We start from the raw sequence: 24956 nt of genomic DNA on the forward strand, positions 1-24956 counted from the left end.
GCCATTATCAGACAAGATAATATTCCAATTCTGGTATCTGTCTTGGGCTCACATACCTGCCAAGGCTTTGTGGTTATCTCCAGCTAAGGCCCTAAACTTCATGGCCACCGCTAATAAATTCATCAGTTTGAGGTACAAAATCCGTTGGGTTTTACAATACCACAAAGTTCCAAATTGTACGACTCAAAAAATAGACACTGTACACACAGCAGTTCCCTTAGCAAAGCAGTACCACCTTCCATCTCTGCTTACAGATTAGCTATGTCTAGTCCACGTTCATCTACTTCTCACAGAAATTTTCTGAAAGAGGTAAGGAGTAGGCAGCATACACCAATATTATGAAATCTACCTACTATTTCAATTAACGCCAAGGCCTCAATTGTTAATGATCTCTATCACATGGCAGAACAGATGGGATCTGAAAACATATTTAACACCACACAATAATGGTTTTTAATCTGACATCAAATTGCCTCCAATAGTCAAATTCCCGTTTAGTTCTATTACTTTTAATACTTTATTTCATTGGGCATGACCAAGTCATATGGTACCTCCACTGAAAGGAAGTCTAAGAAGGTGAGTTTTTCGTTTTCTAGCCTCATAAGAGGTTTGTAATGGGTTTTAAGTGAGCCTACTGATGCTATATGCCACTGAAATATGACTGATACGACTTGAAATAATTTAAAAATACAAAGAGGCTATCTGCTTTGATTTAAAAAAAAAAATACTGAATTCAAATATCCAGATCTACCATTACTTAGTTGTGTGACCCAAGTTACTTAAACCCTGAGTTTTAGTTTTTCATCTTTAAAATATGATAATATACATCCCCAAAACACCATGCACACAATAGATGCTTAGTAAATATAATTTACGGTGATAAGCCTATTTATTGAGCTCATCATTGCTTACAATGTCTAAATCTGTCCATATAAACTTTTAGCCTGATATTATGACAATTATGATTACCACATACAAGACTGATCTTCCTCTTATTGTTATTTACCAAAAACATATTGACATGCTATACCAATGGGCAGAAATTTTTGATGAGTCTATAATTAAATATTCCTTTTGTTCATGTTTTACAAGATTTAAGCAACTACTCAGTTATAATGCTTTTTGTCTAAAGAGTAAGTTATTATCAAGCATGTGCCCGATATGGATAGACTAGATATATTCCAGACCTTATTGCTTACATTAGTATTTTCCCATATTAATTCTGACCTTAAAATGAAGTTAGTGAAAGTTCTGAGGAATCCATATGTGAACAGCGGAAGGCGAATACCAACACTACTCTATAAGGTTTTTACTCTAGTAGTTCCCGCTTTGATTTTGGGGCTGCACAGGTTACCAATCTGAGAAGACATGCTGATTTTCTTCATGTCTCTATTTCTTTGTTAATTAAAGAACAATTAGAAATGTGCTGCCTAGATAGTCTAATGTATTAAGTCTTCAACTCCAGAGAACTAGAAATCTTTTTAGTACTGTGTTTCCCTGATCCGCAACGTTAAGTGATCTCAGTGCTCTTCAGTTTTGTCACTAGCTTAATGCCTTTGTTGACTCTGTATGGTTTTATACCAGAGAAAGATTACTTAAAGACTATAATGGTGGTCATATTGAGGGTCCCAGATAACCATTATAAGGATGAGAGATAATGTTCAAATCTTTTGAATTGAGTTTCCTAGAAACTAGATAAATATTCGTAAAAATCACTCAACATTTTTTTTTGCTTTATCCTCGAAAACAAATGCAAGTTAGCAGACTACAAAGACAGCATTTAACACAAATATTGATATAAATATTTTGAAACAGCAAGCTGTTAGTTAGCTGTGAGTTCTAGATGGTGACCAGATTCATTGGGAACAAACACTGATAGTTTAACAGGAAATGAAAGAGAGAGGAATTGTGAACGTTAGAAACTAAGAATTTCTCATAGTTCAACTAGAAGTTATTTACATATAAATAACAACAATAGGAAAAGAAGAGAAAGTCATTTTTTAACATGCCAAGTTATGAGTATGAATCAGTGGATTTCAGAATAACCAGGGAAACCAGGCACATAGCCCAGTCCATGCCAATATGGCAGAGCTGCACAGGGATCTTTAAAGAACTGGATGCTGTTCTCCTACAAGTGTTATTTCATCAGCAGTATTCAGATCATAGAAAGTCAAAAAAGCATTTTAATAGCCATTTCTTCTCTGATTTAGCATTTTGGCAACGAATCTAAGAACTCATAAATATAATATTAAAATTAGACTAATGGTCCCATTAATGATAAATCCACTAGTCATTCTTCTCCAAAACTATGAAGGACCAATTTAGTGATTTGAGGAGGTGTTGCCACCTGAGAAAACTTTTTTCTATCTATGGGAATGCAAGGCAGCCTTTATCTTTCAGGAGTATATATTTCAATAATACGTTATTATAAATATTTCTTAAAATTTCATGATAGACTTAGAGAACTTTTAACTGTAAGGGTTTTAAATACATAATTATAATACGTGCATATATAAAAAATCTTGATTTACATGTGTTATCATATCCGTCTTGGTCATGGTAAGTGATAATTTTATACCATATACTTTTCTGTGAATCCCTTATGACATAGATTAGTCTCTTTCACAAAACAGTGAGTTCACCCAAGAGAAAGAAAGTTATCTACATCTACATCATGTCTCAAGAAATCTACATCATGTCTAAAGAAAACGCAGTCTGTTTGGAACAGGATGATGAAGAGGCCAAAGAGAGCAAGCTCCAGAGGAAAAAGTGACTTACTAGATTTCCTGATAGGATAGAATACCTGAGAAATAATCAACGGCAGATATAATTTGCAGACAGGGCAAGAAGAAAAATATAAGGAAATAGAAATTAATTTAAAAATGGAATAAGGTAAATATATTCATCCTACATTAATTGCCTTTGTAAGGAACTCTGCTTCTGTAATCATGATAATGTAAATACTGATACTGATTTCTCTGAAAATAGATGGAAGCGGAGATGGGAAGAATATGAGTTAAATCCTCATCTACCATATTATGTGAAAGTAATGCAAAAGATCCAAAGATGTAAAATCAGACAGTATCAGATAAGCATATAATTTAGAAATATTTGGTGTAAAAAGAAATAGCTAAAAGAAAAAAGTAGTCAACACTAGGGACATAGTAAGGATATGGCAAAGCAGTTCTTTTATCTATTATAAACATTTGGTAATAGGTAATAAATATAATAATACGCATGTATTATGTTGACATATATTCCTTTTTATTTTTTTAAAAGATTTTATTCATTTATTCGAGAGAGAGAAAGAGAGACAGGGAGCGCTGGGTAAGAGGAGGGGAGAAGGCCAAGCAGACTCCGTGCTGAGCATGGAGCCCAACGTAGGGCTCGGTCTCATGACCCTGAGTCTCATGAGATCGAGCCCTATGTTGGGCTCCATGCTGGGCATGAAGCCTGCTTAGGATTCACTCTTTCTCCCCGCCACTCCTCCTTCTGCTCATGCTCTAAATAAATAAATAAACAAATAAACAAAACCTTTAAAAATAAATAAAAATGTAAAATACTTCTAAATTTCAAAAAAAATAAAGATGTTTGTATATTCATTATTGCATCTCTCCCAACTTTGTTGTTCTATTTTTCCATTCTTTGCTTTTCCTTCCAGCTCTCCGAAAGAAAATTTTTAGCCATGGTTTAATGTCACAAAAATACTGATGATTTAGATTGTACTCAGCAATTAATGTTTCTATAAATTCTTTTAAAACACGCAAACTAATTCATGAAATTTTATGTTTGTTTATTTTGAATTAAAAATAGCCTCATGAAACTGAATGTTATTCTTATAACATCACAGGGAAGTATTTTTATAAATATTAGCTTTTTTTCTTTGTCCTTGATAGTAATAGCTATTATTTGCTGAGTGTCGATTATATGCCCAGTGCTTCACGTACTGCATGACTCACAAATATTCTGCAACGTAAATACTGCTGCTCCAAAGTGCAGATGAAGAAACCTAATTTCTTTAAGACTAAGTAACTAGTTCAAGTTCACACAACTAGAAAGTGGCAGTGATGACTAGTCCACATCAATCTGACTCCAAAGTCAATGTTCCTGGTTATTTGTGTCTTAAACTTGTTAAATTAAATCTTTCATGAAGTATCCAAGAGAAATGGAAACCTAATTCCACACAAAAACTTGTGTATAAATGTTCATAGCATCATTATTCATAATAGTCAAAGAGTGGAGACAACTCAAATGTCCATCAAATGATAAATGGATAAATAATATGTGGTTTACCCATAGAATGAAATATTAATTAGTAAGAAAAAGAAATGTAGTACTGTTATATACTACAGCATGGATGAACTTGGAAAACACCAGGCCAAACATCAGTCACAAAAAACCACTTTGTAAGATTCAATTTATATGAAATGCACACAATAGGCAAGTCTACAGAGATAAAAAATAGATTAGTGGTTGCCAATGGTGAGCATGGCTGGGAAGAATGGGGAGGGTCACTGCTAAAGGGCACAGGATTTCTTTTTAAGATAATAAAAATGTTTTAAATTGATTGTGGTGATGGTTACACAGCTTTGTGAATACACTACCCACCACAGAGTAGTGCACTTTAAAGGGATGAACCATATGGTATATGAATTATATCTCAACAAAGCTGTAACAATAAAAACAAAACAAATATATCCTTTAAAAAAATTCTCATGATACATGAAAAGATAGGTAAAGAATAATATCCATAAAAATCTTTCTAGCCAAACCATGGTATACAAAATCAACATGCTGAAAAACTTTGATTCACTTTGATGAATGACAAATTTACATTCAGAATAGCACTATTGTTATAAGGTATTAACAACCAAAAACTACACTGAAGCATTAAACTTGGGGGAATATATTACTTCCAGCTTAAATTTCTGTCAAAAACGATCAGTTTTCTGTACTCCAAGCTAATAATGTTTTATTAATGCTAGCAATCTATAACTCTGTAGCTAATTTTTAATTTCATTATATAATTTTCTTATTCATAACCTGGGGCAGTTTTTGCATATCAGGCTAGATACTATAAAGGAACATGTCTACCAAGTGCAAACTCAGTCTCAAATTAATCAATTCCATTTATCTTTGTGATAGGTCTACTCTTGGTTATAAAAATATATTCTTATATAATTATACATAATTTCTTCTACTATTACCTATGTAATAAATAAACTATTTCTATTAATAAAAGAGCAGATAAACTAAAGTTAAGCCTAATGTTGTCTGGTATCCTACATAATTCAAACCAAACATGTTCTGATGTAGAATATATTTTACTAACTTTTTGTTCTGCAAGTTATTTTACCCTGCTGAAAGATAGAAAAATGCACTAGGGGCACCTGGGTGGCTCAGTCGTTAAGCATCTGCCTTCGGCTCAGGTCATGATCCCAGGGTCCTGGGATCGAGCCCCACATCGAGCCCCACATCAGGCTCCCTGCTCAGTGGGAAGCCTGCTTCTCCCTCTCCCACTCCCTCTGCTTGTGTTCCCTCTCTTGCTGTCTCTTGCTCTGTCAAATACATAAATAAAATCTTTAAAGAAAAGAAGAAGAATGCACTAGATCTTTTATTTTCTCTTTGAAACCCAGAAACTATACATTTAATCCTTGCTGGTATGAGTAATCAGAATACATCATAATTGCTTTGATACGATATTAAAGTGTGACATATAATCTTGAAAAGACATCACCTAAAAATATTGCCATAAGTAAAAGTAATGTAAATTTTGTCCAAGGCAAAATGCTGAAAATCAACCTTTACTGAACAAATTCTATATGCAAGTCACTGTGTGTGGAAAATATCCTGTAAGATGGCTACCAATAATTCCCACTGTGGTATTCATCCTTCATGTAATCCCCTCACTTTGAGAGTGGGGTGGACCCGGTCTCTTCCTTCAAATGAACAAAATGTAGCAAAAGTGATGAAATGTCACTTCAGACATTAGGTTATCAAAAGAATGTGGTTTCCATCCTCATGTTTTCTTGTGTCCTCTAGTTCACTTGCTAATTTCCATGTTATAAGCTGTCCTACAGGGAAGCCTACTTGGCAAGAAACCAATGGACTCAAATGCAACAGCAAGAATAATGGAGGGCCACTTGAGGATCTTCCCCCAGTTGAGCTTTCATATGAGACTGCAGCTTTGGCTGACAGCCTGACTGCAACCTCATGAGAGACCTTAGTCTAGGCATGGAGCCCCTTCCAGATTCCTGGCTGATAAAGTGATGAGCTGTTAAGTGTGTACTGTTTTAAGCTGCTCTGAGTGTAATTTGTAATGCAGGAAAAGATAACTAGAGTCCTGATTCCAATGATTCTCAATGAAAAATAGAATAAAGAAATGTGAAGAAATAATGCACATAAATGTGTTATATATGTTCTTCTATGAGAAGGAAAACACCACCACCTAGTAAAATTAATGACCCTAATGATGCTTTTAATAATCACCAGACTATTTAAATATAAATATTATGAAAAATACAATCAAATGTGCATGCCAAAACACAAATGTAATCATGCCGCCACTCTTCTTAAAAGGGAAGTCTACTCCAAAGTTCTCAGAATAGCATCCAAACTCTTTAACATGGTCTAAAATGCCCTGTTATGATGTGGTTCCTACTAAACTGTCTGGACTTATCTTTAACCAAACCTTCTATCATCCTCCACACATCAACTTCAGTGAGATTTCCTGTGTAAATGTCCTAATTTCTGCACAACCTTCAGGGTTCAGTTTCACAGCCTCTGAGAAATGTCCCTAATCCCCAGACTCCCACTCCTACTCTGACCAACACCTATCTGCCTTAGATGTTCCTCTTCTGTGTTTCCTCTATGGTACCCCGTAGCATCCTTTCATTACATTTATAAAACTGCATATGTAACAGAAAGTAAAACAGATTGTGATTTATACTAGAAAGTTAACTATAGGGGCAGTTGGTGGCTCAGTCGTTAAGCATCTGCCTTCAGCTCAGGTCATGATCCCAGAGTCCTGGGATCGAGCCCCACATCAGGCTCCCTGCTCTGTGGGAAGCCTGCTTCTCCCTCTTCCACTCCCCCTGCTTGTGCTCCCTCTCTAGCTGTGTCTCCCTCTGTCAAATAGATAAATGAAATCTTAAAAAAAAAGTTACCTATATATTTCCAATTTTGAGACAGTGGAGTAAATATCTCTCTACCCCTTCCTCTCTTAAACTTCCATAAAATAAGAAAGGCAATAAGAAAATAAAAGGAGGGGCGCCTGGGTGGCTCAGTCGTTAAGCGTCTGCCTTCGGCTCAGGTCATGATCCCGGGGTCCTGGGATCGAGCCCTACACCGGGGTCCTGGGATCGAGCCCCGCATCGGGCTCCCTGCTCGGCGGGAAGCCTGCTTCTCCCTCTCCCACCTCCCCTGCTTGTGTTCCCTCTCTCGCTGTGTCTCTCTCTGTCAAATAAATAAATAAAATCTTAAAAAAAAAAAAAAAAAGAAAGAAAAGAAAAGGAAACCCTATCGTTGGTAAAATCAGAAACACTTAAGAGTAATATATATGAAGAAGGGCCACCAAGAGTAGTGAAAATTCAACCAGTATTAGAGATGTCATGGAGACAAGACACCTTAAGATGCAGATTTCAGAGAGAGACTGCCAGGTGCAAAATTCCTAAAAATAGGTGGCATACTTAGAAGAAAAAACAGCAATGCCCTCCTTGCTCGGAATAATATTGGAGAGCAAGACTCAACTGTGGCAGATTTCCTGAACTGTATGTCAGAGTGGCAGGGGACATTGGACTAAACGAGGAAATGCACAGGAATGCTATCTTTGCTATAGATCTCTAAGAGTGTTAAAGCAATAAGCAGTCCTAGAGCTGCCAATTACTATCAAAACAAAACAAAAGCTAAACCAGTTCACATACATAGAGATACGTACATATTATGTGTGGGGCTATACTTTGAGCCAAGAAGACTTCCTAACAGCCCCAGAGCACTCCTTTCGCTGTTCCCCAACACTGTCTTTTTACAGCACCCCATTCCAAAACCCTAGAAATTTCCTCAGAGTGGTAAGTGTCTTTTGGCATCTAATGGAGCTCGCTACCAGGAGAACCAATCATGTGATTAGAAGGTTGGGACTTTAAGCTCCACCCCATCCACCTCCAACATCCCTGGAGGGGAGAGAGGATGGAAGTTGAAGTAATCACTAATGGTCAAAGATTTAATCAATCATACCTAGCTAAGGAAGCCTCTATAAAAATCCCTGAACCTATAGAATTCAGAGATTTTCTGGGTTGCTGAACACATGGCCATACTAGGGGGATGGCCTGCCAGCCCCACCTTTTGCACTATGCGTCTCTTCCACCTGCTGTTTCTGAGTTTTATCCTTTTATAATAAGCCAGTAATGTAATAAATAAGCCATTTTCCAGAGTTCTCGAGGAGTTCTAGCAAACGACTGATCTTGGGGAGGAGGTCTTAGGAATCTCTGATTTGTAGCCAAGTTGGACAGAAGTTGTGGGTAAACTGGGGACATAACACTTGTGATTGATATCTACAGTTTGGATGGGGGTGGGAAGGGAGACAGTCTTGTGGGACTGAGCCCTTAACCTGTAGGATATGACACTATCACCAGATAAGTAGTTTTAGAATTGAATTAAATTATAGGACATCTAGCTGCTCTGATATTGCTTGGCATGGAAAACCCACACATTTGGTGACCAGAAGTATTGAGTATTGAGTAGACAGAAAACAGAGTACTATTTTTCCTTTCCAATCCCCATGCCATATAATCTTCTCAGTTCATCTAATAAATATAGCAAAAACGTGATAACAATACCTGCAAATTATAACACAGGAAAGAAAATTACATCTAATCAAGCATACAAAAGTGGATATAAATATCCTATATAAAATACTGATACAATTTACTAATAAATCAAAAGAATAACAATGGCTCAGTTAGAGATATTTCTAGCACAAAATGATGGTTTAATATTAGTATATCTCCTCTGCTCCTCCTAGATCAACAGACAGCTCCATCTTCTTGTGTAGTGCTAGCCACATCACCAAGACACAATGGTGAAGGTCATATTGGGTGCCTGGTCACCAAGGCTGCTTTTGACTCTGGCAAAGTGTACATTGTTGCCATCAATGAGCCCTTCATTGACATCAACTACACAATCTACTTGTTCCAATATGATTCCACCCATGGCAAATTCAATGGCACAGTCAAGGCTAAAAATGTGAAACTTGTCAGCAATGGAAAAAAAGCCCTTCTCTATCTTCCGAGAGAGAGATCCTGCCAACATCAAATGAGGTGATGTTGGTGCTGAATACATTGAGGAATCCCCTGGTGTCTTCACTACTATGGAGAAGGCTGGGGCTTAAAGGGCAGAGCCAAGAGGGTCATCTTTTCTGCTGATGCCCCCATGTTTGTGATTGGCATGAACCATGAGAAATATGACAAGTCCCTCAAGATTGTCAGCAATGCCTCCTGCACCACCAACTGCGTGGCTAAAGCAAATTGTCAGCACTGAATCACCAGCTTCCCTAGTAACTAGAGATATACACAGTAATATCAGGAAGAAAACAAAGATGAATGGAAATATCTGTCCGATAGAAGATACAGGCCTTTACAAAGCCAGCCTTTCACATACTTGTCTCTTTGAGGACTTTCCCCTATCAGTGATGGGCTAGGGTGAAGCAAGAAAGGCCTCTCCAGTGTACAATTTAAGGATGCCCTCTTGGGGTTGTAAAAGTGCAGGGTTGGCACCTGCATGGCCCTGCTAGTAAGCACCTCTTCAACTTTTGTGCCTTAAGAGCCTCACTTATCTCACCTTAGTCCTAGCCCGGCACAAATTCCCTCTCTTGCATATTCTGCTAGCTCTTTCCTACGGGCAGGCTCACTCCTGCCATTTGCAGAAAGCCAGCCCATCGCTAGGACCTTTGATTTCTTAAGGAAGAAATTAAACAGCAGTCCCCTGGCATCCACATGTTTCTGAGTTTTCCAACTTCTCCAACTGACCAAAACCTACTGCAACCCTCCCAGACTTTTATTGCGGTTTCCAAAAAAATCAACCTTACAAATACCCAACACTTAATTTTCAAAGACCAGATCCTCTTATGTACCCAGCATACGTGAGAAATTTAAAAGTTAGAAAAATCAGTTTTCAGATATTTCTTATAATATGTGTAACTTTAGGGTCTCAGGCAAAAATCTTATTTTAATAATTTATTGTGCAATTGTTCTCTCTAGTTCAAAGAATTTTAAGAGTAAAATAAGATAAGGTATGTGAAAAAAAAACTAAAACAATTACATAAATGGCAACTGTTTTTAGTTGCTATTTCTTTTTTATCTAAACATACTATAAGTCGATGGTCACTTACATGTTATTAGAATGGGGCATATTACAAGAGGGGAAAAAAACTATATTATTTGAAGTTATATGAAAACTTACACATAGAGCTTTGGTAAAGTTGACTGAATAGTGTTGCAATAGCTTGACTTTGCATAAATCTACAAAAGACATCATCCTATGATGTAAATCCAGGTGCTTTCTATGTGTTCAAAGAAACAAAAGCTGATAGTAAGCAGTCCATTTTAATTATGTTCCATGATATTTTCTCCTTTGAGAGGCAAGTTCTTACTATTGATCATATTTCTCAAAATACATCTGAGGCTTATCATACTTTAAATCTTCATCTGTGGAATCATTTTACAGATAAATCCATCTCAAAATGAGATAATTTTACCAAAACTATTTTGCATAGAATCAGAGAGGCCTACTGAACACATAAATAATCTAATTTATAGTCAAAAGTACAATATATTTAAAAATATGACAACAATAAATTTTAAGGTAAATAGAATCATATGTCTCTATCTTATCAATAAATTTCTATCTAAAATAACACTGAGAGGGCGCCTGGGTGGCTCAGTTGGTTAAGCTACTGCCTTTGGCTCAGGTCATGATCCTGGAGTCCCGGGATCGAGTCCCACATTGGGCTCCCTGCTCAGCGGGGGGCCTGCTTCTCTCTCTGACCCTCTTCCCTCTCGTGCTCTCTGTCTCTCATTCTCTCTCTCTCAAATAAATAAATAAAATCTTAAAAAAAATAAAATAAAATATCACTGAGTTCTAGCAAGTATTCCTAAGTATGGTAATGATCAACATCTATTAAGTAACCTTTTTGAGATTATCACTAGTAGAATACTCACCTAATTGCATCGTTGGTCTCTGAAACAGCTTTCAGGTACTCCTTCAAATAAAAATAATTAAAGCAGTATTTCCGAATCCTATAGCCTCGCCATCGCCTCTGAATCTATTGAAGTAAATTAAAAGATAAAATATACCAGTGAGCATTTTTAGTGAAAACATTAACAGTTCTTCAAAATTAAGGTAATGATGGATGATAACTAACATCAAATAAAGTTTTAGGCTTTCCCACTAACAGTATATATAGTTGCAAATGTAGAGTGTACTTAGATTATAAAATATTATAAAGACAAAACATATTTAGAGGTTATTAGATTTTTAAAAATTTATAATTTTTCACAAACACTAAATGTGAAATTAATTACTGAACAATTAAAAATTTGTTTTATCAATCTCTACCACTTCAACTTCCTGACAAAATGATTTTTTATTTTTCATAAACCACTGACTTGAAGATTGTATTTGGTCTCATTAAAATCAATTTTCAAATGGGCTTTTAAAATTTGATGGTTTCAAAATCTTTAAACAAAATGTTATCTTATATCTTCATCATGATATTTTAATACTTCTTTAATAACAATAGCTAACATTTATTGTTTTATTATGTGTGAGGTAGATGTATTGCAGTTTGCATGTATTTATGCATTTAATCTTTAGAATACCCCTATGAGAAATATTCTTTTTTTTTTTTTTTAAGATTTTATTTATTTATTTGGCAGAAAGAGACACAGCGAGAGAGGGAACACAAGCAGGGGGAGTGGGAGAGGGAAAAGCAGGCTTCCTGCCAAGCAGGGAGCCCGATGCGGGCTCGATCCCAGGACCCTGGGATCATGACCTGAGCTGAAGGCAGATGCTTAACGACTGAGCCACCCAGGCGCCCCCTATGAGAAATATTCTTATCATCTTATTTACAGATGAGAAAACTGCTAAATAGAGAACTTATATAATTTCTTCATAATTTTATAGCCATTGGTGATGGATCTAGGAATTACATTAGGACTTTAGAGCTCATTTTCTAAACCACTAAAATACAGAACTGGAAACAGAGTGAAATGCAATTTTCAAAGAACAAACATTTCTGTTGAAAGCACCTATGTTTTTTTAGACGAAAGGAGTATGGGGAGGGGGTCTCAGAGAACAAATTTATGTGGGCTACTTCTTGCCTTATTATGCTCCATTAATCACAAGAAATCAATCTCTTTATGTTTTATCTTTGCTAATATCATCTCTAATAGACAAACTCAAAACAAAAACATAATGCATAGATCTTATTTTTGTGGAAAACAAAAACAAACAACCCCCCCCACACACAACTTCTTTAAAGGAGTAGAGGAAGAAAAAACAGCAAAAGATGAAAAAAAAAAAAGTTAACCCTTAATTCCTTATAATTTTATGGCAGTTTATATGTATTTTTGAATTATTCACATATTATGAATGATTCTCTTTTTGGATATGAAGTCCTTCCAATGTTTTGCACAGTTAGCTAAGCTAGGAACACACACCTTCTCTAAACATTTTTTTTTAAATAGCAAAGGGTGATTAATATAGACTCTCTACACTTGTCCATTGGGTTTTATCCCAAAAGCCTATTCTTTTTAAACTAAATATGTTGAGCCTAAAATTTTTTATAACTTGAAAGCTGGATCTATAAGAATAAACAGAAAAATGTTTTACTTGTATTCTATATTTTTCCATGTTTTAAAACATGATCATTTAATTTTACAATCTGAAATACAGTACATGAAAATTCTGAAGAACTGTTTTAGTCAATCTCCCAGTATGAGAATGACTAAAACCATTGAAGATATGCAAAATAGCTTGTAAGAACAATTAAATCAGAGATAATTCTAGAAAGTAACAACAAGTAGAAAAGCAAGCTAGTGTAACAATGTTATAAAATGCACCTTTCCAAATATTTTTCAAGTGATCTTATTTTAGAAATTCATTAAATAAGAAAAATTATTTTTTTAAAGTTATATACTCATTTTAGAAACTATCTCCCTCTAATTTGACCAAACTGTATTAGAGCTGACAAAGAAAGGTGAGGAATTGATACAAACCACTTTCCTAATGAAAAAGAATAATCAGTTGGAATGTGTATATGTATATAAATCATATATGCAAATAAGTGAATATTTTCCTGGCTCATCTAATTTAATCATTACAATATCATTTTGAGGTAGAGATTATTATTAGTCTCATTTGATAGAAGGGGACATTGATACTTAGAGAGGTTAAATCGTTGCTTTCGGTCATAGAGCTGGTGGGATAGCTTCAAATATTACACCATGCTTTTACTTCATGTACAGTCATACAACGAAAAAAGAGAACACTTTCAAACAAAAGTACGGACAGAAAATCCATCATTAGCAACAGAATTGACTAAGGAAAAATGGGAAAATATTAGGATATCATATAGTGTTAAGGTAGGAACTACTTATAAAATAAAAACATCATTAAATTCTAAATCAAATAAGATTAAACGATGCATGCTGGCTCACTGAGAAGGAAAAAGAAAAGATGTTGATTCATGATTAGGTCACACTAGGGCAGCGTGTATGCCCATTCTGAGAAAAGAAGTCTGAAAGGACAAAGCTAAAATTGAATCCATGTCAATAGGAAGGATACCTGAGGAAGCCAGCGGCATGGACTCCCTCCCACTTCAAACCAGGCAAATACTAGAAACAGCACCAACCACCTCCAGAGTCTATAGCTGGTGTGTTATCAGGGGATCTTCTAATATCCAACCTCCCTAGACATCTACTCAAAGGCAGGCTAAAATTCCTTTCCAAGACAAATCCTTTTATTCAGAATTGGGTATTAAAACACATACTGAGTGGGGCGCCTGGGTGGCTCAGTTGGTTAAGCGACTGCCTTCGGCTCAGGTCATGATCCTGGAGTTCCTGGATCGAGTCCCGCATCGGGCTCCCTGCTCGGCGAGGAGCCTGCTTCTCCCTCTAACCCTCCCCGCTCTCATGTACTCTCTCTCTCTCATTCTCTCTCTCTCAAATAAATAAATAAATCTTAAAAAATTAAAAAAAAAAACACATACTGAGCAAGTGATGGTTAAAGTAACAAATTAAAACTCATCCACATTAATAATATTGATTGATAATCAATCTTTAAATGGCTTTGCTAGAGGTAAGTAGGTAAAAGTAGAAAGAAACTGGATGTTTGACCGGGTGAAGATGCTGCCATCCAGGGAAGGGAAGCTCATGAATGTGCCAGGTATTACATTAACTGCTTTAATTCTCATGCTAACCTTGTGCATGAGGCATGATCTCCATGTTAAAAATGAAGAAACTGAGGTTAAGGAATTTGATCAAGTTCACATAACCAGTAAAAGAATAAACGGCAAAGTCAGGATACAAACCCAGCTCTGTCTTATTCAAAAGCCCAGACTCTTTCCACTAAAACATCTTATAGATGAACTACATAAGAAGAAAAAGTATGTGTATGTGTTCTTTCATTTAAAAGATTCCATTTTCCTATGTTATAAGGAGTCCAGTTTAACCAATCCCTAATTGATAGAAGATAGAATACAGTGGAGATTCTACTATACTTTCTCTTATAAGAACAAATGACATCTGTAATTTTGCCTAAATTTCCTATTGATGTCCCAGTACTAGTGAATCAACTTTAAATTAAAAAAAAGTTCTTTCAAGAGGCAAGATGACTTTTTATAACATTTCTTAATTTCAAGGTGAATGGGTTATGACTTCAAAAAAAAAAAAAAGGCTAGTATTCATGTCCTTTAAAGTAATTAGCAACTTTCACAAGTGATTGGTATAAAACAATTATTGTCATTGATCAGCTCTGAATAGATAATTTTAAACAAAGTCATTGTGTGCTCAGCAGATTACAGCTTGTTAACGGGCAAGTTCTAAATGACCTCTTAAGCTAGTCAAATCAATGATGCATATTCCTCATTAAGTAACATCAAAATGTAAGTGGTCTTATAAATAATGTTTATTTTAAGCACTAAAACAAATGGCAAAACCTTGATATACCAAAAGCCATCTGCTCATAGAAAAGATTTACCCTCCACTGGTTTACTTTTATTCCTCAAACTTCATAGTAACATTACGGTTATCAAAAGAGAAAAAAAAATGTCTTCTCACCTAAAATTAAAATGAAGACATGGAAAACAAAATTTCTATTACTGATAATAACCTACCTAGTATCAATGGTCTAAATGTATTTGAGAGCATACAAGTAGAACTCTTACTCATAGCTATGCTCTTATTTATTAGAATGCTCAACATCCTAGATTATACAGTAAGCACAGAAAAGTAGGTTTACTAAATTCTCAAAGGTATTTCAAAAACAGTAACATCCAAATTTCATACTAGGTGTCATTGAATTATCATGTCAAAAACATACATATATGAATGGAAATCTTAACTAGGTATTTTTAACTAACAGAAGATTCTGGATAATCATTCCATATGCAGTTTCTTCTTTTCAATATTGTTTCCTCACTCTACCTGACTTTATACTCCCTTTCACTACAAATTTATTTAATCATTTCACAATGTTACTGGTACTAGAAGTAGTAGGAAGGGAGAAGAAATATTCTTTTGCATGGTGATGGAAAATTTAAATATCCATCCATCATCAGGCAAAAGCTTGGGGTGGTCTATATGATCCTTTTCCTCTTATTCCTTGGGCTGACATTTTGGGATATCTTTTTCTATTAACTGGTATTCCTAGAGCCTAACATAATATCTAGTATATAAGAGACATTCAATATTTTGTCCTAAATTATTTCCTTAATTACTTCCTGAATTATTCCTGATAAATTCCTATTTATCTCTATCCATCTAATCATGGAGTCATTATTTTAAACGTACATACTTCATAGTATCACAAATACAAAAACCGGATTATAAATAGTTTAGGAGATTGAAATGGATCCTTATGTATCTGACACATATTCAACTATTTTTTAATTAAAGCCACCATATATGGGGCGCCTGGGTGGCTCAGTTGGTTAAGCGACTGCCTCCGGCTCAGGTCATGATCCTGGAGTCCCGGGATCGAGTCCCGCATCGGGCTCCCTGCTCGGCAGGGAGTCTGCTTCTCCCTCTGACCCTCCTCCCTCTCATGCTCTCTGTCTCTCATTCTCTCTGTCTCAAATAAATAAATAAAATCTTAAAAAAAAAAAAAAGCCACCATACAATCATTTCTAATATTTTTATATTTTAAACACAAGTGGGAAAAAAAATAAAATGGTTAACTGATGTTTCAAGCTAGATTAATGTTTGTAAATTAAAACTTGTATTCATAGATCCAGACCTCTAAGAAGAAAGAGCCAATAAAGTCATGGTTACTTTGCAAATTGGTTGTTTTAAGTGATCTTTAATCTAGTGATCCTCCTGTTATTATAGTCTTTATTTTTCTTTAAGTGAAGATTTCTATCTGAACTAAAATATTTTGGGACACTAATTTCAAGACAAATCATTTAAAATAACTGAAATAACAAAGGATCAGCCGAGATGTTCTAGGTTCCAAAAGAATATCATTACATAATTATATATGATTGATCAGTAACATGTACAAAGTTTCCAGGGTTAAGGGAATTCTACTTGAAATAATCAATTATAGCAGTAGCTTTTTAAAAACTCTGTAAGCTTTAGATTATTTCCATTTTTCATTTCTCATAGATTTTGAAAGTGAGAAGAAAAAGTCTGATGGAACATATTTTTTAAGAGATCTCTAAGATACAACACATTAGCACTTCCTGAAATTTGCATTCATATGATATTGCGCCAGTTGTCCTAGGACAGACAAGCAAAGGAGGACTCAAGATGTGTAAGATAACCCAGTGGAGGCTTTTCAAGGACATTATAAGGAACGTATGCTTTGCAGAGAGCACTTTGGTTAACTTCCAAACTCTGTGACAGACTACATATCCTCATTATGTTTCGTTTACTGAAGACCAGTATACTCTAAAAGTTAATGTATAGAGAGATTAGCAGTTGAAATTGCTAGCAGTCTTAGGGTGATGATGGAGGACAAATCCTGATGCTAGCAATAGCAGTAGGTAAAGGCCCCAGCCTTCTTTTACAAGGAGAGGTTTGTCATCCAATTCTGCCTGCAAGGAGAAGCACGTAACACTCACTGTGGTCTCCTACTAATTGTCACCAAGTTTAGAATTCCCTAAGTAAAATGTACTACCAGTAAGATGCTCGTGAATTGTGAGGACCAGGGATCAGTTTATCAAGTAAACCAGAGCATAAGTAATGAAGTTTCCATAAGAGCTCAGTCCAGGGTTCACATGGTTGTTCTCATCCAGATACTGAGAAAAGGGGAAGACTGGCAGTAAAGGCAAGAGTACAAGTGGTCAGAAGTAACAGAAATGTGGGTACCAGCCCTCTAGGGTTCAATTCCCAACGCTATCACTTACTAGCTGTGGGACCTTGGGCAAGATATCTTTCTGTGATTCTATTTCCTCATCTTTCAAATTGGAATCATAATGGTATCGACCTCTGAGAGTTGGTTGTGAGGATTACAGAGAAGAGTTAAAATATTTAAGACTGGTGCCTGGAGGGTAGTAACTGCCATTCAATTGCTAACTCATTATTATTTACTAATGGTTCTGACTTACCAAGATTTGGGAATATGTGGTTTTACAATCTTTTTCTTGCCTGGCCTCAGAGACATATAGCTTCCACTGATGATTGGTTTGACTAAGGTATGCTCAGATCTGCCAGCAACATATATATATTCATACTCAGGTAATAAGTGTGAAAATCTGAAGCCATTCTCTTGGGGAAATAGGAGCCTGGATATACATTCAGCCTCTTGGGTGACCTATAAATGGAAGAATTAAGTGTATGATATATACCACTCCACAGAAGAGGCTTCATCTGGGATGGGGTCAGACAATAAACGAAAGTCATAAGCAAGAGAAAACACTAAATGTTGAGAACCATGAATCAAAGTACTGGGGAAAAGGAACAAGTAATAGACCTTAGGATGCATGAAATAATCCTGCTAAGCTATACTTTCTTTTTGCTACCTGGGGATATTTTTTAATGGACTTTCTATACATAAAGCAATTTTGCCTTCATCTTTATAGTACTGTTATTAGGAAGCTGAGTTGCTAAGCCCAGCGTTTGGTGGACCTGAGGTGACACCTAAGTGCTTAATTAGATGTTCCCTGGCATCAGAAATGGAGGGTCAACTCTATGCCAGGCTGTAAAAGGACAGACCATTGTATATCTAAATGAGATGTGGAAAGAAAGGAATTTAGCAACTGAATCAGTTCAGGACATTTGTATAAGATACTAAAAGCTATTCAAAAAGAGAGAACTAAAAAAAAAAAGTTGGGGACCAAATTTAGACAAGATTCACAATGGAATATCCAAAATGCTGGAGGAAAGGCAGAACCCTAATCTGGAGTAAAGTTGAATTAAAGACCAAAAAGGCAATAAAGTGTCACAGAGAGAAACAGGAGGAATAGGGCACCGGGAGCTAAGATAAAAATTTATTGAGCAATCTATTGCTGTCTTAATTGACTGTCACTGACCTAGCAGCATATCAGTAACAGGGATTTTAAGAACGCATACTGTGGGTTCTGACAGCAGCTTATATCATAGCAAACCTCCTTCAAACCTGTACATGTTATGATACTTAGGCAAGGTCCCAAAGTTCATGAGATCTTCCATTCACATGAGAATTGCACTAACCAAATAGTATCTTACCACGTCCAGTTTATTTATACCACATAACCTCAACAGATTTTCAAAAAGTCTTAAAGGTCCCCCAGCAAAGACTTAAATAATTTCCAACAAAGACACTGAGGGACTTAAACAAAAAGTACTTAAAACAAATGACTTTTTTTACTCCTCGTTTAGAAAAGAATGGGCTAACGTTCATTGACTTATTCGGGGAAATTTATTAAACCACCTACTATAAGCCAGGAACTGTAGATACAAAGACTAAGAGGATAGGATCTGGGCCCCAAGGGACTTACAGTGTGTGGGGAGGTAGGTACAGGCATGTAAATTAGTAAGGATAATAAAATGTTACAGGTTCTATAACAGAAGTATGTTGATGGTAAAATAGGACATAAAAAGAGTGATCAATCTACATGGGTAGGGGGATCGTAAAGTCTTTAGAGAGAAGGTGACCCTTGAAAAAATAAATACAGCAAATCAGGATATGGATACGTATTACATTAAAAAATCATATACTTTATTCTTTATTATAAGAAAGTGACATCTATATAGGAATGGATAGGCTAAAAAATATATTTTTTAAATCCCTCTATTTTCAGGAATGCTCCACTAGCCTCGTTAGTAATTGGTGAAAATTTGTCATGCTACGATTCAGTCAAACATAATTTGTAATCAGCTCATTATATAAGGCAAATTAAGACAGAAGTTTTTCTTTTCTATTGTATGTGAAAATCTTATTCAAGATTTGTGTGCACATATATCAGTTTGAATATTATTGGCCATATAAATTTTTGGTAGTTATCTATGACTGTTAGAAATTCTTCCTCCTGGACACACACGGCCACCCATATTTAAAGCATTTAAGTGATAGTTATTTTGAACAAGGTTACTCGGTAGCTGATGAACTGAAAAGGCAGAGGTATAGCTATTAGAAGTAAAACTTCAGCTAGTGGTATCTAGCCAGGATTGTAATCTTCAGATGTGCACAACATGAAGGTATGTGGACCACATACTGGTTTCTCCAGCCACTCTCTCTTGCAGAAAGCACAATCTTCAGAACACCATCTTGCAAAACTGCACTTCTTACAAATAAATTCAGTTCTGGTCACTGTGATCAACCAACACTACAATTTAATCTTTGCTAGGCAGTCATTTTGGCCTCCATGCAAGTAAGCCTCATTCCTCATCGTAGGAACATGAAGTAAGTACCTAGTCTATTACCAAGTCAACTCATCCAAACCTCTGAAGGCAGCCTTTGAATATCTTCATTGGAGAAGTGTTTTTATTATAAATTTCTCACAGTAGTGCTTACATCCCCCACATAGCCTCACAGAAACTCCTGTGTGTCGTCAGTGGCTTGGCTCAAGCCTTCCTCCGCCTCACTTTAATGGTCACTGCATCCTCACCTCTACTCTTCTCTCCTGGAATGTGTTGCATAAAAAATAAGTCTGGACACAGCAAGAGAGACTTTATTTCAAAGAATTATGATAAGGGAGAGGGAGTGAGTGACCATCACAATAGGTGGAGTGGACTTCTGCAATAGGGAGAGTGCTTTGACCATAAGATCTGTAAGCATGTCAAGAATTAGACACAAAGAGTTTTGTTTGTTTGTTTGTTTTAATAGGAAGATATAAACAAGGCTAGAAAGAACCTGATGTGGGGAAGTGGGATGAAAGGATGGCATAATCGGATAGATCAGAAAACTCTTTACCCGGAAGCCAGCCTATTCTCAGGAGGAGGTATTATATGCTGGCTAAAATTCAGGGACCCAGGGGGAGAGAACTTTAACCACAGTTTGGTTAATAAACATGTTTTTCCAATTGATTGATGGAGACAAGCAGTTGTGCTAATCATATGTGAGGTAAAGAATGGAAATTTAGGAAGGGGGGCGCTGTGCCTGGCCTTGTCATAGATAAACAAGGGACATATCTGTGCCTCTCATCTAAGTCATGTGGTGAAGAGCAATTTTTTTTTGCAGCAAGCTGTTTCCAGAGGGTGGGGAGATTTTTTTAAACTTTGTTGTTTTTCATGATCACAGGACTCAGGTAAAGTTTAACATCGTTCACTAACATTAATCAAAGACAAGTTGACTTTGGGCCATGCTAGTAGGAAGTGCAGCTTTTAATATAATGTTGGGAGTAAGTCAAAAACCCTGCCTTTCAAGCGGCTTATACTGATGTAGGTTTCTTCGATATGCCTAATCTAGGTAAAAAGAATCATGATTCAAGCCAGATCAAAACTCAATAGGAAGACTGGGGGCTAAATAGCAAACAACAGAATGCATTTTTCTAACCCTGTCTTCTATGTCTTTATCTTCCCTGGTGATCTATGGAAACATCTAAGCCTTAGGTCATCACGTACTTTGTTTTCACAGTCATCTATTGCTTTTTACTTTGGAGACACACCTGACACAAAGTAAGCAGAAAAGAGAGAAGCTAACAGTGTTGAAGGCTCAGAAGTTAAGTCTTTGGCAGAGTTATACAGAGAATCAAAATCTCCTAAATTCCCAGATTTAAGCATTCCCAGTGAAAGAAGAAAACCAAACTGTTTTCCTATTCTATTATATTATTAACAAAGATAAATAGCCCACTGCAGCTACAGTATGTGCCTTTGGCTCAGGAAAAAGAAGAAGATCTACTTCTTCCTCTTCCTTTTCTCTCTAAACCATAGGGGAACAGAAAGGTGGACACCTGGGTGGCTCAGTCGGTTAAATGTCTGCCTTTGGCTCAGGTCATGATCTCGGGGTCCTGGGATCAAGCCCCATGTCGGCTTCCCTGCTCAGTGGGGAGCCTGCTTCTCCCTCTCCTTCTGCCCCTCCACTCTGCTCATGCTCTCTCTCTCAAATAGATAAAATCTTAAGAAAAGAAAGAAGGAAAGAAGGAAGGAAGGAAGGAAGGAAGGAAGGAAGGAAGGAAGGAAGGAAGGAAAAGGAAAAGGAAAAGGAAAAGATAGATCGTACGTGGAGACCATCCCTGGTATAGGCTCTCAGCACACACCCAACCTGCAGAGGAAAGCACCCTTCCCAAAGCAGTATGAATAATCAAAATAATGTTAATTTAGCTGCCATAGTTCCACACAGGACTTTCAGAACATATTTTACTACGCTGCTTCACCCAAAATAAAATCTATTATTAGCAGAAGAACAAATAGATTAATGAAAGAGAATATAATAAGGCAACATAAGTTCTAAGAACATTTAGGAAATTCACCAAAGTATTTTCTCCATTTATAATAGCTCCACAATTAAGTTATTACCATACTATCTGAGACAAGAGAACTAATACTTTTGTTGTGCCCATTCCCAAAATCTGTGCAGAAACCAAGCCAGCCTCATAATCACTAAGCTCAGCGTTCCATTAGGAAAATAACACATAAAATTGAACATAGAGATGATAGAAATAAAACTTCTAAGGTGGAAACTGACTTTATTACTGCTAAATCATATGAATAATTTCTAATTGATTTGTATTGGGCCAGCATCTTATATTCCAGAACCATGTTCATCTATTTATCACAATATTCTATAATATGACATATGGAAACTAATACAATGCTTCATTAATATTTACGGTCTTTCTCTAGTTATGGCTCAGAGATATTTAACATTCTAAAACATAAGCACTGATAATTACATGTTTTACATTTTACTCTAATTTTTAATATTGCCAAGATTATTGAGTATAACTAACTTTTTAACTATGTACTCTTTTCTCTCTAACCATTAGCATATCAATCAAATTTGCATTATTCTGGCTTGCTCATTTTATTAAAAGCGATTTCAGAGCACAATTGACTTTTCATTTGTTTAACAAGTGAAGAAATATTTACCCTGACAGCCATTGAATTGTAGAGATTCATCTTCATAGCACAAGATGCAAACTGTGAATCAGGAAAAAAAGAGACGGCATATAGTTCAGTTACACAAAGACAGTGCAGCCTATTTTTACATATAAAAGATAAGAATCTTTATACATAATACATAATAAGAGTTCTGGGCTTAGAAAAATGAAATCAAACTTTGTATTGAAGAGATAGGCTTCCTAATACATAATGCAGGCTTAACCAGAAAAATCTATGGTAGTCAAACTAGGAGCTAATGGAGATATATGATCATAAAATGCTCTCCGCTGAGTTTGATAATCAATGGTGCTCTACTGAGAATAGAATAACAAAGCAGAAATATTCACAAGTGCTGGTGACACGTAGTATTGTATGATTTATTCACTGGGGTTCTTTTAGCCAAAACTCACAGTAACATAAAAGGAATTCATATTTCAAGACGTCTGGTTTAATGAAAAATTCAAAGAAATGCTGTCTTCAGTCGAAATCCTTCAAGGATATGGATGCAGTGATGGAGCAAAATTGTGCCTTCCAACCATCTGTACAAAATGTTATGTACTTAGCTGCCTCCTGAGTAATCCTTAGGAATTTTGTTTCATTTAATATTCATTTTAACACCATAAAATCATAAATACAATGATATCACGTTACAGCAAATCCCCTGATATAGTGAAGACTTCCTAAGGTCTTGGTTTCTTTCTAGTATAGATACATCTGTCTATTAATATACAAATCTCTGTTACACTACATAATCATTTAGCAACATAGCTTATTTCAAGGCAAATATTGCTTTAAATGAAGTCTCTACATCTGTTATATCTTTTAATTAAAAACAAAATTAACATAACTCATGACAGTACAATAAATAGCAAAAGCAATGAAATATACATTTTTAATACAAAATATTACTTTATCTATTTTTATTCAATCGAAATTCATTTGACTAATATAACTTGAGCTTAGGCATTAGGTGCTGTGTTTCAGGCAAAAATCAGAGATAAGTGCCTTAACCTTTTATATAGGGGTTTTCTTCCCTGCAACAAACAGAAATTCATATAAAAGGGTTTCACTGTAATTAGGATTGTTTGAATTGCCTGGTCTGATCCAAAGCAAACTGTCTATGGAGAGCAGCAGGGCTGGATTATTTATCAACAGTCTGAGCAATTAAGAAACAGTTGGCTGCAATATGTTATTTACAAATGAACACAATGATGTGACTTCATTTTAAATTCTCTTTCTTCGTCATAGCAAGTGAAGTATAATTCTTGGCGTTTGAGGTGAATACTTTAACACCATATTTCTTCAAGTCCGATTGATGTAGATATAACCATTAAATTATTTTATACAGGAGAAACATACTAAAAACTAAGTATCTAAAATGTTTGGGTTCAGAAAGAGGCAATGTTTCTTATCTTTAATATGGTGCTGTTCAGTTAGAAGCACTGATGATGTTTGAGCTTTCAAGCCACAGACATGAGTTCAGGTCCTGATGTTGCTTTTACCAGCTGTGTGGCTTTGAACAAGTTACTTATATCCGGCCAGTCTTGACTTCCATGCTCACAAAATGCAACAGTACATATTTCATAGAGTTGGGGTGAAGATTAAAATGAGACAAAATTTTTAAGGTGCTTGGGACATAGTTGATGATTATAAAAGGGATTATCACTGCTGCTCTTACACATTTTGTAGCTAAAAGTATGTAATTTAACAATAAGTAAAATTCCGAAATGTAAGAGGTTAAATTTTATTCTGGACTCAGAGAAAAGAGAGATCTAGGTTTTAAGTGTATGGGTTCTGACTTTTATAGCTAAAAGGTGGAAAAGCACTTTGATTCCAGTATATCATTCTCATGTGAACCACTCACTGATATTAAATTCATTTGCTTTGGAAAGTAACAAAATGTATTTATGTGAAAAATATTGCATGATCCCACCTTCAAGAGGTACCTGAAACAGCCAAATTCACAGAGACAGAAGGTGGAATAGCAGTTACCAGGGGCTAGAGGAAGGGGGCAGCTTTTGTTAAATGGGTAGAGTCTCCATTTGAGATGAAGGAGAAATTTTGGAGATGAGTAGTGGTGATAGTTGCATAAAAATGTAAATGTACCTAACGCCACTGAATAATAGGGTACAGTTAAAAATGGTACAGACGGTAAATTTTATGCTATGTGTATTTTACCACAATTTTCAAAACACTAAAAAAAATCATTTGTGAATGTGA

At 35.8% G+C, this 24956-nt stretch overlaps 1 protein-coding gene across 1 annotated transcript in view; it reads right to left on the minus strand.

Annotated features, from left to right (window-relative positions):
* Positions 1-24956, minus strand: part of SPATA17 (spermatogenesis associated 17) — a 166398-nt gene that overhangs the window by 121250 nt on the left and 20192 nt on the right. The window contains exons 4-5 of the mRNA XM_035010125.1: positions 22725-22775; positions 11214-11317 (exon numbers count right to left, since the gene is read on the minus strand). Coding sequence (XP_034866016.1) covers positions 11214-11317; positions 22725-22775 — 155 coding nt within the window. The remainder of the gene's footprint in view (positions 1-11213; positions 11318-22724; positions 22776-24956) is intronic.

The sequence above is a fragment of the Mirounga leonina genome, unplaced genomic scaffold, assembly GCF_011800145.1.
Source record: "Mirounga leonina isolate KUSES-001 unplaced genomic scaffold, KU_Mleo_1.0 Mir_154, whole genome shotgun sequence".
In the NCBI taxonomy this organism is placed as follows: domain Eukaryota; kingdom Metazoa; phylum Chordata; class Mammalia; order Carnivora; family Phocidae; genus Mirounga; species Mirounga leonina.